Source organism: Oncorhynchus kisutch, unplaced genomic scaffold (assembly GCF_002021735.2).
Source record: "Oncorhynchus kisutch isolate 150728-3 unplaced genomic scaffold, Okis_V2 scaffold729, whole genome shotgun sequence".
Classification (NCBI taxonomy): domain Eukaryota; kingdom Metazoa; phylum Chordata; class Actinopteri; order Salmoniformes; family Salmonidae; genus Oncorhynchus; species Oncorhynchus kisutch.
This window is the reverse complement of record NW_022262674.1, coordinates 80,001-99,447: the sequence shown is the minus strand read 5'-3', so window position 1 is coordinate 99,447 and position 19,447 is coordinate 80,001. Positions and strand designations below refer to the sequence as shown.

General features: G+C 48.9%; 1 protein-coding gene across 1 annotated transcript in view; it reads left to right on the top strand.

The window, feature by feature from the left end:
- Positions 1 to 19,447, top strand: part of LOC109882115 (exocyst complex component 4) — a 167,093-nt gene that overhangs the window by 69,952 nt on the left and 77,694 nt on the right. The window contains exon 4 of the mRNA XM_031816020.1: positions 17,656 to 17,878. Within this exon, the coding sequence (XP_031671880.1) occupies positions 17,656 to 17,878 (223 nt within the window). The remainder of the gene's footprint in view (positions 1 to 17,655; positions 17,879 to 19,447) is intronic.

Genomic DNA, 19,447 nt, shown 5'->3' with positions numbered 1-19,447 from the left:
TCTAAAGTTGAAATAATTCTCAGCCCTGTTTTCACACGTAATGTCACCTTGAATTGAGTTTCAATCTCTTTTTACATGGTTCTCGAGCCAAAAAAACGACTCAAAGAAAAATGTATGTCTTGTATGTATTCATATGGTCTTTAAGTGAGATAAGCTTCAAGGTGAAAGGTTGCCAGTACGTTAGCACATGCCCTTGTATAAACACCCTGTGGTGTTGCTATTTGACTTAAGCCTCTCTGTTGTTATCCAACTGTTTCCTCTTCTCCGCTTCCTTAAACAGCACCTGCAGGAAATAGCCTGTTTATTGCTTCCTGTAAATCCCAGTCTTGTAATTGGAAAAATGTCCAAACTATAAAGCATTCAGGAGCAGAGAGATACTGTATAGTGCAACAGCCTGGACCACACCTGCCTTTGCCTAACTCATGGGGACTGATTGGGTCGTCAGCTACTGTACGAAGGAGGTGGATGGGGATGTGTATTGTGGGGACGTTGAGTTCGGTACCCGTAAGTGAGGCATTTGCTCGCTCTTATTAGCAGTGTAAAGGGGAAATGGCTTCCGTTTTAAGCCTGGAGGACATGATTGGGCCCTTTCTGAAGAGCTTGAATTGCCCCAACTGTCCCAATGTCAATCACCCACATCTCTCTCTATAGCCCCCCTTTGAACAACCAACAGTGCAGAACAGCCCAATCACCTGCTTTCCCCTCCATAGACCTCCATTATATGTTATTATACAGTATGCACAAAGCAGCGATTTACCCCCATACACTCCCATTATAGAGGCCGTCCTCCCTCTGCTCTCAAGGCCTAATGGGTCAATCTCCCTGGTTTTCTACGAGCTGCCTGCCTCCTCTCAGACAACACTATTCAGAGGAAAACCACTGGGCCTTGGCAAAGAGATACATTGTGCGGGCCAGGCATTGGTGTGTGTGTAAGCTAGCTTGTGCAGTTTGTGTGTGTGTGTGTGTGTGGTATATGTGTGTGCACCTGTCCATATGTTATATTGTTCGAGGGGAAGTGTGTTGTTGCATATCCACTACGGCCTGTAACTACCCTTATTGTCATGGACATTAGCATGGGTCATACCCACTACGGCCTGTAACTACCCTTATTGTCATGGACATTAGCATGGGTCATAACCACTACGGCCTGTAACTACCCTTATTGTCATGGACATCAGCATGGGTAATATCCACTACGGCCTGTAACTACCCTTATTGTCATGGACATTAGCATGGGTAATATCCACTACGGCCTGGAACTACCCTTATTGTCATGGACATTAGCATGGGTAATATCCACTACGTCCTTTAACTACCCGTATTGTCATGGACATTAGCATGGGTCATATCCACTACAGCCTGTAACTACCCTTATTGTCATGGACATTAGCATGGGTCATATCCACTACGACCTGTAACTACCCTTATTGTCATGGACATTAGCATGGGTCATATCCACTACGGCCTGTAACTACCCTTATTGTCATGGACATTAGCACAGTTATTTTATTTTTGGTGCTCCTGCAGTTAAATGAATACCCACATACATTGTATTTTCTCCACACTGGAGGAAGAGAGATGGGAGAAAACAAGAGAGAGGAGAGCAGATAAAGGGGAGGAGAAATAGGCATGGGACACAGAGGAAGAAGAGAGGTTGGAGACAGAAAGAGTAGGAGAAACGTGAGAACTTGGAGACATAAAGGGGACAAAGGGAATGAGGAATGGGGGAAGAGAGGTTGGAGAAACAAAGAGCAGTAGAAAAGACAAGAGAGGAGAAGAAAGAAGAGAGAGGAGGCCACAGGACCTGCATGGCTTCTGTGCGGGTGATTTGTCATGGTGGCGCGACGTCAGCTAAACGAGGCCATCTCATTTCCTGTTGACTGCAGGAAGCCCAGACGGTGGGGAGAGCCTGAGGTGATCAATCTCACCTGCTTTAATTGGTCTCCACACCCACAGACAGGACCGGGCTCAAACACACACATATGCACACACACGGACACACACACACACACACACACACACACACACACACACACACACACACAGAGAGAGAGAGAGGCATGGACACACGCTCACACACACTCCTACAAACTCTCAGACAGGTCTAGTACAGACACTGAGATTCACACAAACAAGGTGTTGTCCTTCGTCAGACGAGGGACCGGCATGACGTAGGAGTGACGCCACCTGTTGGAAACAATACCTTACTGTAACATACAGATCATGTTTAGCCTGTCGTGGTGATCAGATTTAAAGTGACATCATTCCAACAGTAGCACCATTATAACCTACACAATGGGGACAGTAACTCACTAAGGTGCATATAGGAAGACAATTCCCTCTGGGTTAGAATGAGGACAGTAGAACTCCCATAGCCCTCTTAGGAGAAAGACAGGGTTAGAATGAGTATATATAACTCCCATAGCCCTCTTAGGAGAAAGACAGGGTTAGAATGAGTATATATAACTCCCATAGCCCTCTTAGGAGAAAGACAGGGTTAGAATGAGTATATATAACTCCCATAGCCCTCTTAGGAGAAAGACAGGGTTAGAATTAGTATATATAACTCCCATAGCCCTCTTAGGAGAAAGACAGGGTTAGAATGAGTACATATAACTCCCATAGCCCTCTTAGGAGAAAGACCGTTAGAATGAGTACAGTAGAACTCCCATAGAGACAGGGTTAGTTGGCTACTGTAGCTCTTCCTTCCTCACGTTCTTCCTCCTCCCTATTAACTTGCCAATATGGCATCACACACACACACATACACACACGTGATTGCCGTTAACTGGTGTAATAATTGTGTCGGGGTGAGAGAGGGCCGCAGACAGCGGGGAGTCTGGGAGAGAGGTGGGAGTGTGTGTGGGACGACCATATGCATTTCACTCTGCCTCTCTTTGTCTGAGCGGGAGAAAACGATAAACACAACACACAGCGAGCAGGCTTTATACGGTAACCTACCGAGTAGAATCTTAATGCTCTCTCAATGCCATTTCTATCAGGAGATTCCAGTCAGACACTGGTGTTGTGAGGGATTGGTGGAGGAAGCTGTCATATTGCCATCTAGTGGCGATATGAGGCTCTACTGGTGCCTTGGGCATATTGTACAGCAACCTCGTCCTTGGGGTTGCAAAATTCCAGTGACTTCTCCAAAATTACCAGGTTTTCCAGGAATCCTGGTTGGAAGAGCTCCAGAATCATGGGGGGAATAAGCAGGAAATCCGGTGTCCTCCAACCAGGACTTCTGGAAAACCATAGAATGTTGTGGAAGTCACCATCATTTTTCAACCCTACTCGTCCCTGAGTTCTGTTACTGGAGAGAGAGTTGACTGGAGGACTAGATTCCTTGTCCAGGGTCATTGAGGTGAATGTGTACTGCAGTGCTGACTGTGCTGATGTCACATAATGTCACCAGTTGGCTAAGCACTGTCAAGCCTAGAGTTATGTGTTTTATTGGGTGATTGGAAGTATTGACACACACACCACACACACTTGTGCACAGACTTAGGCACACACACTCATCTCCAACAGTGTGTGTCCGGTCTCAGCAAGGTATGGCCTCCTTGGTGGCCAGAGTAATGGGAATTGGCCACGGCTGATAGGCCGGGGCCCAGGGGGAATTCTGGGAGATTTTAAATAGTTTATAATCTGTTTTGGCACGCTCTCTCTCCAGCATCCCACTCCAAATAGAAGTTTCCCTTAGGCACAGATCGAGGATCAGCTGAGCCTCTCCAAGTCCTAACCTTAATCATTTGGGAGGACACATAAAACTTACCTCAGATCATCGTCCTTCTACCTCTGAAAACAAGCATTATCGTTATAGTTTAGATTTAGAGGGCACATTATTGGTGTAAGTGAGTTCTGAATGTTATTTTTATATCAACATACACAGGGAGGGTACTACGCAGACGATTATCCAGCACTAAGCCTCGGGCTCCGACATCTGTTTCCTAAAGATAGTCAATTAGATGCTGTCTAGCACAATCAACGGCAGTCTCTGCTAATAAACTGGGGTTTTAGTGCGACTAGAAGAGCCGTTGGATCCAGAAGAGCCCTGCCCTAGAGGGAGGAAGAGCTGCTGCTCTCTGAGTCTTTCTCTTCACTAGTGGGTGTGTGGACTGATCAGTGATGGAGCCAGATCAGTATGTGTGTGTGTGTGTTCGTGGCTTGGGTGTCAGTCTCATTAGCATATGGACTAATGAAGACTTCCTGCTGATGAGCCATTAAACAACTGACTGACTGTCCATCCCACTAGTCATTCTATTTCTGCTGCTGGACTAGCAAGACCATGGAACAGCTCTCAAATTATGGGACCTAATCTCCTTATTAAGAGTGAGCAATGCCTGCTGGCTGCGTCGGTGTGTGTGAAGGGGGGATGTGGGGGGTGTCTGGAGTCTGGACAGGGCCGAGATGACCTCAGGACAGTGTGTGTGTGTGTTAGGGGGATGAGTCTGAATGTGTGTGTGCAGAGGATGAAGACTGCTAATCAGATTTGCACGGTTATTAATTTGTATTTCCCAGACCGGAGCAGCGGCGTCCCACCACCATCACCACAATGTTGCCGTGGTGTTTCCGTGGTGATGAGACTCATGCTGTGCCCTGTGATATCATCTTCCCTGGGTGTTCTGCTCTCTCTGTTTGTGTCCCAAATGACACCCGATTCCCTTCATTGTGCACTACTGTTGACCAGGGTCTATAAGGAATAGGGTGGCATTTAGGACCTACTCACTGTCATTACCCAAACAACCTCTTTCAACACGGCATATTGGATTCCACCATAGTAAACATATTATCTCTAACAGACCTCATTATTACATTCTGATCCGTTGAATAGGAACGTTTCTAGGTTTGAAGGAGTTCATTTTAGTTGTGATTTAGTTGTAGACAGAATAGAGATTTAAATGTCCTGGGCCAGTCACAGCTCCAGAAGTAGCCAAGACACTGGCTTACAGTAGTATTATTATGATGATGTGGGCAACTTGGCATTGTCAGAAGAACTGAGGTACACCATTATGTGTTGTCAAATTATTAGCTGAGACTTACTGTAGCTCCTGTACCCTACTGCTACTGTGGAGGTGGCTTCCACCTTCTGACAGTTACTGTAGCTCCTGTACCCTACTGCTACTGTGGAGGTGGCTTCCACCTTCTGACAGTTACTGTAGCTCCTGTACCCTACTGCTACTGTGGAGGTGGCTTCCCCCTTCTGACAGTTACTGTAGCTCCTGTACCCTACTGCTACTGTGGAGGTGGCTTCCACCTTCTGACAGTTACTGTAGCTCCTGTACCCTACTGCTACTGTGGAGGTGGCTTCCACCTTCTGACAGTTACTGTAGCTCCTGTACCCTACTGCTACTGTGGAGGTGGCTTCCACCTTCTGACAGTTACTGTAGCTCCTGTACCCTACTGCTACTGTGGAGGTGGCTTCCACCTTCTGACAGTTACTGTAGCTCCTGTACCCTACTGCTACTGTGGAGGTGGCTTCCACCTTCTGACAGTTACTGTAGCTCCTGTACCCTACTGCTACTGTGGAGGTGGCTTCCACCTTCTGACAGTTACTCTAGCTCCTGTACCCTACTGCTACTGTGGAGGTGGCTTCCACCTTCTGACAGTTACTCTAGCTCCTGTACCCTACTGCTACTGTGGAGGTGGCTTCCACCTTCTGACAGTTACTGTAGCTCCTGTACCCTACTGCTACTGTGGAGGTGGCTTCCACCTTCTGACAGTTACTGTAGCTCCTGTACCCTACTGCTACTGTGGAGGTGGCTTCCACCTTCTGACAGTTACTCTAGCTCCTGTACCCTACTGCTACTGTGGAGGTGGCTTCCACCTTCTGACAGTTACTCTAGCTCCTGTACCCTACTGCTACTGTGGAGGTGGCTTCCACCTTCTGACAGTTACTGTAGCTCCTGTACCCTACTGCTACTGTGGAGGTGGCTTCCACCTTCTGACAGTTACTCTAGCTCCTGTACCCTACTGCTACTGTGGAGGTGGCTTCCACCTTCTGACAGTTACTGTAGCTCCTGTACCCTACTGCTACTGTGGAGGTGGCTTCCACCTTCTGACAGTTACTGTAGCTCCTGTACCCTACTGCTACTGTGGAGGTGGCTTCCACCTTCTGACAGTTACTGTAGCTCCTGTACCCTACTGCTACTGTGGAGGTGGCTTCCACCTTCTGACAGTTACTGTAGCTCCTGTACCCTACTGCTACTGTGGAGGTGGCTTCCACCTTCTGACAGTTACTGTAGCTCCTGTACCCTACTGCTACTGTGGAGGTGGCTTCCACCTTCTGACAGTTACTGTAGCTCCTGTACCCTACTGCTACTGTGGAGGTGGCTTCCACCTTCTGACAGTTACTCTAGCTCCTGTACCCTACTGCTACTGTGGAGGTGGCTTCCACCTTCTGACAGTTACTGTAGCTCCTGTACCCTACTGCTACTGTGGAGGTGGCTTCCACCTTCTGACAGTTACTGTAGCTCCTGTACCCTACTGCTACTGTGGAGGTGGCTTCCACCTTCTGACAGTTACTGTAGCTCCTGTACCCTACTGCTACTGTGGAGGTGGCTTCCACCTTCTGACAGTTACTGTAGCTCCTGTACCCTACTGCTACTGTGGAGGTGGCTTCCACCTTCTGACAGTTACTGTAGCTCCTGTACCCTACTGCTACTGTGGAGGTGGCTTCCACCTTCTGACAGTTACTGTAGCTCCTGTACCCTACTGCTACTGTGGAGGTGGCTTCCACCTTCTGACAGTTACTGTAGCTCCTGTACCCTACTGCTACTGTGGAGGTGGCTTCCACCTTCTGACAGTTACTGTAGCTCCTGTACCCTACTGCTACTGTGGAGGTGGCTTCCACCTTCTGACAGTTACTGTAGCTCCTGTACCCTACTGCTACTGTGGAGGTGGCTTCCCCCTTCTGACAGTTACTGTAGCTCCTGTACCCTACTGCTACTGTGGAGGTGGCTTCCACCTTCTGACAGTTACTGTAGCACCTGTACCCTACTGCTACTGTGGAGGTGGCTTCCACCTTCTGACAGTTACTGTAGCTCCTGTACCCTACTGCTACTGTGGAGGTGGCTTCCACCTTCTGACAGTTACTGTAGCTATTTTACTCTACTGCTACTGTGGAGGTGGCTTCCACCTTCTGACAGTTACTGTAGCTCCTGTACCCTACTGCTACTGTGGAGGTGGCTTCCACCTTCTGACAGTTACTCTAGCTCCTGTACCCTACTGCTACTGTGGAGGTGGCTTCCACCTTCTGACAGTTACTGTAGCTCCTGTACCCTACTGCTACTGTGGAGGTGGCTTCCACCTTCTGACAGTTACTGTAGCTCCTGTACCCTACTGCTACTGTGGAGGTGGCTTCCACCTTCTGACAGTTACTGTAGCTCCTGTACCCTACTGCTACTGTGGAGGTGGCTTCCACCTTCTGACAGTTACTGTAGCTCCTGTACCCTACTGCTACTGTGGAGGTGGCTTCCACCTTCTGACAGTTACTGTAGCTCCTGTACCCTACTGCTACTGTGGAGGTGGCTTCCACCTTCTGACAGTTACTGTAGCACCTGTACCCTACTGCTACTGTGGAGGTGGCTTCCACCTTCTGACAGTTACTGTAGCTCCTGTACCCTACTGCTACTGTGGAGGTGGCTTCCACCTTCTGACAGTTACTGTAGCTATTTTACTCTACTGCTACTGTGGAGGTGGCTTCCACCTTCTGACAGTTACTGTAGCTCCTGTACCCTACTGCTACTGTGGAGGTGGCTTCCACCTTCTGACAGTTACTCTAGCTCCTGTACCCTACTGCTACTGTGGAGGTGGCTTCCACCTTCTGACAGTTACTCTAGCTCCTGTACCCTACTGCTACTGTGGAGGTGGCTTCCACCTTCTGACAGTTACTGTAGCTCCTGTACCCTACTGCTACTGTGGAGGTGGCTTCCACCTTCTGACAGTTACTCTAGCTCCTGTACCCTACTGCTACTGTGGAGGTGGCTTCCACCTTCTGACAGTTACTCTAGCTCCTGTACCCTACTGCTACTGTGGAGGTGGCTTCCACCTTCTGACAGTTACTGTAGCTCCTGTACCCTACTGCTACTGTGGAGGTGGCTTCCACCTTCTGACAGTTACTGTAGCTCCTGTACCCTACTGCTACTGTGGAGGTGGCTTCCACCTTCTGACAGTTACTCTAGCTCCTGTACCCTACTGCTACTGTGGAGGTGGCTTCCACCTTCTGACAGTTACTGTAGCTCCTGTACCCTACTGCTACTGTGGAGGTGGCTTCCACCTTCTGACAGTTACTGTAGCTCCTGTACCCTACTGCTACTGTGGAGGTGGCTTCCACCTTCTGACAGTTACTGTAGCTCCTGTACCCTACTGCTACTGTGGAGGTGGCTTCCACCTTCTGACAGTTACTCTAGCTCCTGTACCCTACTGCTACTGTGGAGGTGGCTTCCACCTTCTGACAGTTACTCTAGCTCCTGTACCCTACTGCTACTGTGGAGGTGGCTTCCACCTTCTGACAGTTACTGTAGCTCCTGTACCCTACTGCTACTGTGGAGGTGGCTTCCACCTTCTGACAGTTACTGTAGCTCCTGTACCCTACTGCTACTGTGGAGGTGGCTTCCACCTTCTGACAGTTACTGTAGCTCCTGTACCCTACTGCTACTGTGGAGGTGGCTTCCACCTTCTGACAGTTACTGTAGCTCCTGTACCCTACTGCTACTGTGGAGGTGGCTTCCACCTTCTGACAGTTACTGTAGCTCCTGTACCCTACTGCTACTGTGGAGGTGGCTTCCACCTTCTGACAGTTACTGTAGCTCCTGTACCCTACTGCTACTGTGGAGGTGGCTTCCACCTTCTGACAGTTACTGTAGCTCCTGTACCCTACTGCTACTGTGGAGGTGGCTTCCACCTTCTGACAGTTACTCTAGCTCCTGTACCCTACTGCTACTGTGGAGGTGGCTTCCACCTTCTGACAGTTACTGTAGCTCCTGTACCCTACTGCTACTGTGGAGGTGGCTTCCACCTTCTGACAGTTACTGTAGCTCCTGTACCCTACTGCTACTGTGGAGGTGGCTTCCACCTTCTGACAGTTACTGTAGCTCCTGTACCCTACTGCTACTGTGGAGGTGGCTTCCACCTTCTGACAGTTACTGTAGCTCCTGTACCCTACTGCTACTGTGGAGGTGGCTTCCACCTTCTGACAGTTACTGTAGCTCCTGTACCCTACTGCTACTGTGGAGGTGGCTTCCCCCTTCTGACAGTTACTGTAGCTCCTGTACCCTACTGCTACTGTGGAGGTGGCTTCCACCTTCTGACAGTTACTGTAGCACCTGTACCCTACTGCTACTGTGGAGGTGGCTTCCACCTTCTGACAGTTACTGTAGCTCCTGTACCCTACTGCTACTGTGGAGGTGGCTTCCACCTTCTGACAGTTACTGTAGCTATTTTACTCTACTGCTACTGTGGAGGTGGCTTCCACCTTCTGACAGTTACTGTAGCTCCTGTACCCTACTGCTACTGTGGAGGTGGCTTCCACCTTCTGACAGTTACTGTAGCTCCTGTACCCTACTGCTACTGTGGAGGTGGCTTCCCCCTTCTGACAGTTACTGTAGCTCCTGTACCCTACTGCTACTGTGGAGGTGGCTTCCACCTTCTGACAGTTACTCTAGCTCCTGTACCCTACTGCTACTGTGGAGGTGGCTTCCACCTTCTGACAGTTACTGTAGCTCCTGTACCCTACTGCTACTGTGGAGGTGGCTTCCACCTTCTGACAGTTACTGTAGCTCCTGTACCCTACTGCTACTGTGGAGGTGGCTTCCCCCTTCTGACAGTTACTGTAGCTCCGGTACCCTACTGCTACTGTGGAGGTGGCTTCCACCTTCTGACAGTTACTGTAGCTCCTGTACCCTACTGCTACTGTGGAGGTGGCTTCCACCTTCTGACAGTTACTGTAGCTCCTGTACCCTACTGCTACTGTGGAGGTGGCTTCCACCTTCTGACAGTTACTGTAGCTCCTGTACCCTACTGCTACTGTGGAGGTGGCTTCCACCTTCTGACAGTTACTATAGCTCCTGTACCCTACTGCTACTGTGGAGGTGGCTTCCCCCTTCTGACAGTTACTGTAGCTCCTGTACCCTACTGCTACTGTGGAGGTGGCTTCCACCTTCTGACAGTTACTGTAGCACCTGTACCCTACTGCTACTGTGGAGGTGGCTTCCACCTTCTGACAGTTACTGTAGCTCCTGTACCCTACTGCTACTGTGGAGGTGGCTTCCACCTTCTGACAGTTACTGTAGCTCCTGTACCCTACTGCTACTGTGGAGGTGGCTTCCACCTTCTGACAGTTACTGTAGCTCCTGTACCCTACTGCTACTGTGGAGGTGGCTTCCACCTTCTGACAGTTACTGTAGCTCCTGTACCCTACTGCTACTGTGGAGGTGGCTTCCACCTTCTGACAGTTACTCTAGCTCCTGTACCCTACTGCTACTGTGGAGGTGGCTTCCACCTTCTGACAGTTACTGTAGCTCCTGTACCCTACTGCTACTGTGGAGGTGGCTTCCCCCTTCTGACAGTTACTGTAGCTCCTGTACCCTACTGCTACTGTGGAGGTGGCTTCCACCTTCTGACAGTTACTGTAGCTCCTGTACCCTACTGCTACTGTGGAGGTGGCTTCCACCTTCTGACAGTTACTGTAACTCCTGTACCCTACTGCTACTGTGGAGGTGGCTTCCACCTTCTGACAGTTACTGTAGCTCCTGTACCCTACTGCTACTGTGGAGGTGGCTTCCCCCTTCTGACAGTTACTGTAGCTCCTGTACCCTACTGCTACTGTGGAGGTGGCTTCCACCTTCTGACAGTTACTGTAGCTCCTGTACCCTACTGCTACTGTGGAGGTGGCTTCCACCTTCTGACAGTTACTGTAGCTCCTGTACCCTACTGCTACTGTGGAGGTGGCTTCCCCCTTCTGACAGTTACTGTAGCTCCGGTACCCTACTGCTACTGTGGAGGTGGCTTCCACCTTCTGACAGTTACTGTAGCTCCTGTACCCTACTGCTACTGTGGAGGTGGCTTCCACCTTCTGACAGTTACTGTAGCTCCTGTACCCTACTGCTACTGTGGAGGTGGCTTCCACCTTCTGACAGTTACTGTAGCTCCTGTACCCTACTGCTACTGTGGAGGTGGCTTCCACCTTCTGACAGTTACTATAGCTCCTGTACCCTACTGCTACTGTGGAGGTGGCTTCCCCCTTCTGACAGTTACTGTAGCTCCTGTACCCTACTGCTACTGTGGAGGTGGCTTCCACCTTCTGACAGTTACTGTAGCACCTGTACCCTACTGCTACTGTGGAGGTGGCTTCCACCTTCTGACAGTTACTGTAGCTCCTGTACCCTACTGCTACTGTGGAGGTGGCTTCCACCTTCTGACAGTTACTGTAGCTATTTTACTCTACTGCTACTGTGGAGGTGGCTTCCACCTTCTGACAGTTACTGTAGCTCCTGTACCCTACTGCTACTGTGGAGGTGGCTTCCACCTTCTGACAGTTACTGTAGCTCCTGTACCCTACTGCTACTGTGGAGGTGGCTTCCACCTTCTGACAGTTACTGTAGCTCCTGTACCCTACTGCTACTGTGGAGGTGGCTTCCACCTTCTGACAGTTACTGTAGCTATTTTACTCTACTGCTACTGTGGAGGTGGCTTCCCCCTTCTGACAGTTACTGTAGCTCCTGTACCCTACTGCTACTGTGGAGGTGGCTTCCACCTTCTGACAGTTACTGTAGCTATTTTACTCTACTGCTACTGTGGAGGTGGCTTCCACCTTCTGACAGTTACTGTAGCTATTTTACTCTACTGCTACTGTGGAGGTGGCTTCCCCCTTCTGACAGTTACTGTAGCTCCTGTACCCTACTGCTACTGTGGAGGTGGCTTCCACCTTCTGACAGTTACTGTAGCACCTGTACCCTACTGCTACTGTGGAGGTGGCTTCCACCTTCTGACAGTTACTGTAGCTCCTGTACCCTACTGCTACTGTGGAGGTGGCTTCCACCTTCTGACAGTTACTGTAGCTATTTTACTCTACTGCTACTGTGGAGGTGGCTTCCACCTTCTGACAGTTACTGTAGCTCCTGTACCCTACTGCTACTGTGGAGGTGGCTTCCACCTTCTGACAGTTACTGTAGCTCCTGTACCCTACTGCTACTGTGGAGGTGGCTTCCACCTTCTGACAGTTACTGTAGCTATTTTACTCTACTGCTACTGTGGAGGTGGCTTCCACCTTCTGACAGTTACTGTAGCTCCTGTACCCTACTGCTACTGTGGAGGTGGCTTCCACCTTCTGACAGTTACTGTAGCTCCTGTACCCTACTGCTACTGTGGAGGTGGCTTCCACCTTCTGACAGTTACTGTAGCTCCTGTACCCTACTGCTACTGTGGAGGTGGCTTCCACCTTCTGACAGTTACTGTAGCTCCTGTACCCTACTGCTACTGTGGAGGTGGCTTCCACCTTCTGACAGTTACTGTAGCTCCTGTACCCTACTGCTACTGTGGAGGTGGCTTCCACCTTCTGACAGTTACTGTAGCTCCTGTACCCTACTGCTACTGTGGAGGTGGCTTCCACCTTCTGACAGTTACTGTAGCTATTTTACTCTACTGCTACTGTGGAGGTGGCTTCCCCCTTCTGACAGTTACTGTAGCTCCTGTACCCTACTGCTACTGTGGAGGTGGCTTCCACCTTCTGACAGTTACTGTAGCACCTGTACCCTACTGCTACTGTGGAGGTGGCTTCCACCTTCTGACAGTTACTGTAGCTCCTGTACCCTACTGCTACTGTGGAGGTGGCTTCCACCTTCTGACAGTTACTGTAGCTATTTTACTCTACTGCTACTGTGGAGGTGGCTTCCACCTTCTGACAGTTACTGTAGCTCCTGTACCCTACTGCTACTGTGGAGGTGGCTTCCACCTTCTGACAGTTACTGTAGCTCCTGTACCCTACTGCTACTGTGGAGGTGGCTTCCACCTTCTGACAGTTACTGTAGCTATTTTACTCTACTGCTACTGTGGAGGTGGCTTCCACCTTCTGACAGTTACTGTAGCTCCTGTACCCTACTGCTACTGTGGAGGTGGCTTCCACCTTCTGACAGTTACTGTAGCTCCTGTACCCTACTGCTACTGTGGAGGTGGCTTCCACCTTCTGACAGTTACTGTAGCTCCTGTACCCTACTGCTACTGTGGAGGTGGCTTCCACCTTCTGACAGTTACTGTAGCTCCTGTACCCTACTGCTACTGTGGAGGTGGCTTCCACCTTCTGACAGTTACTGTAGCTCCTGTACCCTACTGCTACTGTGGAGGTGGCTTCCACCTTCTGACAGTTACTGTAGCTCCTGTACCCTACTGCTACTGTGGAGGTGGCTTCCACCTTCTGACAGTTACTCTAGCTCCTGTACCCTACTGCTACTGTGGAGGTGGCTTCCACCTTCTGACAGTTACTGTAGCTATTTTACTCTACTGCTGCTATAGTTTTTCCAATTCACAACATATATTGTGATAAAAAAAATTTTTTAACAAATCTAAATAAACATTGTTTTTCAATGAAAGGTTTTCAAACACTCAGCAATAATCTAATGGATTTGGGGTTTGTGCAATGATACCCCGGCTAAATATTATCCTTCCACAACCATAATACCCATTCATTATTTTAGTATTATATCAAAATAGTTTCATCTGCACATTCCACATTCACTAATCATGACTAACTTATTGTAGCAGGCATTAGGCTATAGAAAATTAGCACAGGTCTCATCAACAATCTCTCAAGCCCATGTGCTATTGAGTAGCCAGCTAATCTTTATATTTCAAGTTTAGCCAACTTGGCTCTATATTCTAGCTAACAAGGTTGACAGTTGAATTGTTATAAACACACCCTTCTGTCTGTCTCCATCTGTCTGAACAGCATGCTATTCTGTCCACTCTGTTCAGATGTTGAAATCAAGTGTGTTTAGTATTTCTCAGAATGACAGTGAGTTGACAATTCCTTATATATTGGTGTTTTATTGCACATTTATAAAACACAGACATGACAGCTAGTATAAAAGTCTTTGGTTAAAACACTGCTAGTGGTACATGGTACAGCAGTCCCGCGCACGACAAACTGAGCATTCATTTCCCAGAACCAATGTTCGTTGCTACTCTGGTTTTAGTAGTGTCTGCTCTGTGTGCAGTTTGAGGAGTTGAGACATACAAAGGGTATCGGTAGAGAAGTGAACTTCTCTTCTCTGACAATAAAATAAAGTCTCTGTGTTTCGGTGTCCATATGATGCAAAACATCGTGTTTCGGTGACCTCAGATGCAAAAAATCTAGTTGAAACCGTTTGTCAGAGAGGAAGAAGGAATCTCTCATCTTTGTTGTTCTGAATAGCAGGGGGAGGGGCTTTGCGTGTGTGTGTGTGAGTGAATGAGAAGGTGCACACAGCACAGAAGGGAGCGAAGGAGGCGAGACCAAAAAGACTACATGAAAACAACATTGTGATCCAGGCATGTGGAATATCATGCAGCCCTACTGTGGAGGTGGCTTACAACGTATGAAGATACAATGGGTCATTAGACTTATGTAAATATGTTTGTTGCCTGGCAACAGCCTGCTTGGCTACAGAGTGTGTGCGTGGGCATACATGTATGTGTGTGTAAAGTAGGTAGAATGCCACAAAGTTGGCACCAGACTGTAGTTTTAATTGAATGGACTTAATGCCATCATCAACATTCCTTTGAATGTTATCAGCCAATTTGATAAATATGTTACCTGGTTGTTAGGTCAATGTCTGGGTTAGCACCTGCACGTTAGCTAAGCGTCTGGACAAGCAGTTGAGTTACCTCAGTTGACTGCATGGTGACACAGGGCCAAGTCCTGAGGCTCAGCTCCAGATGGTTATTTGGACAGAGAGCGGTTTCGACTGCATCCATCCGTCCTCTCCCCAACATTATTCAAACGTTATCACTCTCACCAACTAAGATCCATCTGTGCTCACACACACCAATCCAGATCCATCAACTTGCTGTGCATATTGAGACCATGACAATCGTAACAGGACATGATGTATCTTCTTGGTCTGCATGGAATGTTTACGCTGCAACTTGGGTTCTCGATCAATAACAACAACAGAAAATGCACATTTATTAAACGTTGTCAGCACTAATTATATTTAGAGTTATTGAGGGGTATTTAGTGATGTTCTGTGTATTTTAAAATGGGCTGGATGCCTGGTAGTCATTGTAGGCTCAACTTAAATTAGTCTACTATAGAGTTTCTACTTAGTACCTTTAGCAGGAGCTGCAGTGGGAATCCATGAGGGATTTTTAGGAGACCTCTCCTTTTCTCTTACAGTTCACCTCTCTCACTCTCTCTCTCTTACAGTTCACCTCTCTCACTCTCTCTCTCTCACAGTTCACCTCTCTCACTCTCTCTCTCTTACAGTTCACCTCTCTCACTCTCTCTCTTACAGTTCACCTCTCTCACTCTCTCTCTTACAGTTCACCTCTCTCACTCTCTCTCTTACAGTTCACCTCTCTCACTCTCTCTCTTACAGTTCACCTCTCTCACTCTCTCTCTTACAGTTCACCTCTCTCACTCTCTCTCTCTCACAGTTCACCTCTCTCACTCTCTCTCTCTCTTACAGTTCACCTCTCTCACTCTCTCACAGTTCACCTCTCACTCTCTCACAGTTCATCTCTCTCACTCTCTCTCTCTCACAGTTCACCTCTCACTCTCTCTCTCACAGTTCACCTCTCTCACTCACATCTCTCTCACTGCAGAAGACACATTTCAGTTGTTGTGCAACTGAGGTATCCACTCCCCCTCCCCTTTCTCTATAGACACCTTCTACAGAGCCCTCTCTAGCCCTGCTGTCCCCCACTATAGACACCTAGAGCCTTCTACAGAGCCCCTCTAGCCCTGCTGTCCCCCACTATAGACACCTAGAGCCTTCTACAGAGCCTTCTCTAGCCCTGCTGTCCCCCACTATAGACACCTAGAGCCTTCTACAGAGCCCTCTCTAGCCCTGCTGTCCCCCACTATAGACACCTAGAGCCTTCTACAGAGCCTTCTCTAGCCCTGCTGTCCCCCACTATAGACACCCAGAGCCTTCTACAGAGCCCTCTCTAGCCCTGCTGTCCCCCATTATAGACACCGAGAACCTTCTACAGAGCCATTACTAGCCCTGCTGTCCCCTGCTATAGACACCTAGAGCCTTCTACAGAGCCATCTCTAGCCCTGCTGTCCCCCACTATAGACACCTAGAGCCTTCTACAGAGCCTTCTCTAGCCCTGCTGTCCCCCACTATAGACACCTAGAGCCTTCTACAGAGCCCTCTCTAGCCCTGCTGTCCCCCACTATAGACACCTAGAGCCTTCTACAGAGCCTTCTCTAGCCCTGCTGTCCCCCACTATAGACACCTAGAGCCTTCTACAGAGCCCTCTCTAGCCCTGCTGTCCCCCACTATAGACACCTAGAGCCTTCTACAGAGCCCTCTCTAGCCCTGCTGTCCCCCACTATAGACACCTAGAGCCTTCTACAGAGCCCTCTCTAGCCCTGCTGTCCCCCACTATAGACACCTAGAGCCTTCTACAGAGCCCTCTCTAGCCCTGCTGTCCCCCACTATAGACACCTAGGGCCTTCTACAGAGCCCTCTCTAGCCCTGCTGTCCCCCACTATAGACACCTAGGGCCTTCTACAGAGCCCTCTCTAGCCCTGCTGTCCCCCACTATAGACACCTAGAGCCTTTCGTTCGTTTGTTCGTTCTTTCTTTCTCCCCTCCATTGCTCCATAGTTTCAACTCTGAATATATCTGTCCCCCTTCACCCTGATGTGAAGGATTTGATTTATTTGTGTATTTGTGTGTGTAAAGCTGTTGAGGACACACTCGCTCTTGCGTGGAGGTGTGTGTGTGTCTATGTGTGTGTGTGTGTGAGACAGGCCGAGTGATTATCAGTGATTCCTTGACAGATGAGGTGTGTATGGTGCTCCCCAGCCCTTACATTGCTGTGTGACCCTATCTGACCAACTCGACAGCTAGTTAAACACTCACCCATGTAGATCGGAGGACGCCAGTGTTTTCAAGGACTTATCCTGAGCAGTTTGTCCAAGTTGTCCTGGAAACATCCTGGCACGTTATCGCCCTTTAACTCTTAACTTTTCTAAAAGTATGAATACAGTCTGCACGCCAATTATTCTCTCCAAATGAGTTCCCAATACTACCACTCATTCCAGTAACACAATTCCCCTCTGTTTATTTAATGGGAATACATTATCACCTCCTTATCATGGGTCTTACAGCATCTGTGTAGTGCAGCTAGTGGAACTACTTCTTACGTTCCTAGAGGAGTTAAATGCGGAAGACACATTTCAGTTGAAGGCATTCAGTCGTACAACTGACGAGGTATCTCCCTGTGCAACGTTAGAGAACCTTGAGCCATCGTTAGAGAAACTGTCCAGGAAGGCTACAGCAATGTTAGCCTGGACAGTTTCTCTAACGATGGCTCAAGGTTCTCTAACGTTGCACTAACATTCCTGTCCAGTCTCTGTTTCTCCCCATAGGTTTATCCAGGCTAATGTTGCCGCAACGTTCCTCTCCACTCTCTCTAACGTTCCCTCAACCTTGTCCCCCTCCCAAGGTTCATCAATGAGACAGAGCAGAACATGGGTTCACCGGGGCAGGCCAAGCAGTGCCAACTCCGGACCTTCCTGACCTACTACATCAACGACCTGTTCCTGCACCAGGTCAGAACAGAGATCAACAAGGAGATCCGGGCCGTCAGCAAGACAGCAGACCCACTGAAAGTCCTGGCTAGTGCCGATACTATGAAGGTCCTGGCGGTGCAGAGGCCCCTGCTGCAGGTGAGGGGGGCCGGGAACACACACTCGCAGGACACACACTCGCAGGACACACACACACACACTCGCAGGACGGACACACACACACACGCAGGACGGACACACACTCGCAGGACGGACACACACTCGCAGGACGGACACACACACACACACTCGCAGGACGGACACACACACACACGCAGGACGGACACACACACACACTCGCAGGACGGACACACACGCAGGACGGACACACACACTCGCAGGACGGACACACACACACACACACGCAGGACGGACACACACTCACAGGACGGACACACACACATTTGCAGGACGGGGACACACTCGCAGGACGGACACACACACTCGCAGGATGGACACACACACACTCGCAGGACGGACACACACACACTCGCAGGACACGCATATTCGCAAGTGGGTACATAATATGATATGGTAAACATGGAAATCATACAACTGTCTGTGTGGACATATTTATACAGACACGTATGCTTACTTACTTCTGCTCATACTTTGTTTCCTGTTCACAACCTGTTCACAACCTGTTCACAACCTATTCACAACCTGTTTACAACCTATTCACAAGATCAACATTCTTCATCATTTATGTTATGGTGTACATTTCCATTTGAGTCATTTAGCAGACGTTCTTATACAGAGAGACTTACAGTTGGTGAATTCATCAGTTAGTATACGGCCAGGTAATAGTTTCCTTTGGACTTTGTGAGGTTTCCACAGCCACCTCGCTCGCTCTCTCTCGTTCTCTCTCTCATTCTCGCTCTCTCTCGTTCTCTCTCTCATTCTCGCTCTCTCTCGTTCTCTCTCTCATTCTCGCTCTCTCTCATTCTCGCTCTCTCTCATTCTCGCTCTTTCTTGTTCTCTCTCGCTCACAAATGTTCTCTACACACACAGTGATACTTGGCAGCCACCCACCCACCCACCTATCTCACAGAATCATAATTGTCTCTGAAACAGCATTTGATTCTCCCTGACCCCGTAGAAGCAGTTAATTGGTGGTTATAGAATATAGACACACACACACACCCCGGTACCCATTTCCTCCAGCACAGGAAGTGGGCCTATCATCTCCATGGATACCACTTACTGCTCATGCTCACCTAGCTCCTCCCCTATTAAAGATGAGATCAATCATGAGATCGATCACTTCTCACAGCAATGTGTTCCCCAGATCAGATATGTAACAGTGGATGTTATGCATCTCAAAGCTAGTCTCTGTGAATACTCTACAGTAGTGTATAAAGAATGAGTCTTCTCATACGGCCGTATGCCAACACATTGACCACAGTTACACAGTTACCATTAATACCTACACTGTTGATTCTTCTTCTTCAGTGTCTACCTGCATGTTTAGGCTATAGCTATAGTGGCTGTGTTAATGTGTGGATGCTTCTGTTAGTGTGTGTGTGTGTGTGTGTGTGTGTGTGTGTGTGTGTGTGTGTGTGTGTGTGTGTGTGTGTGTGTGTGTGTGTGTGTGTGTGTGTGTGTGTGTGACTGCGTATGTGTGCGTGTACCTGTTTTAGTCAATTAGTCCAGAGATGGTGAAGTGTC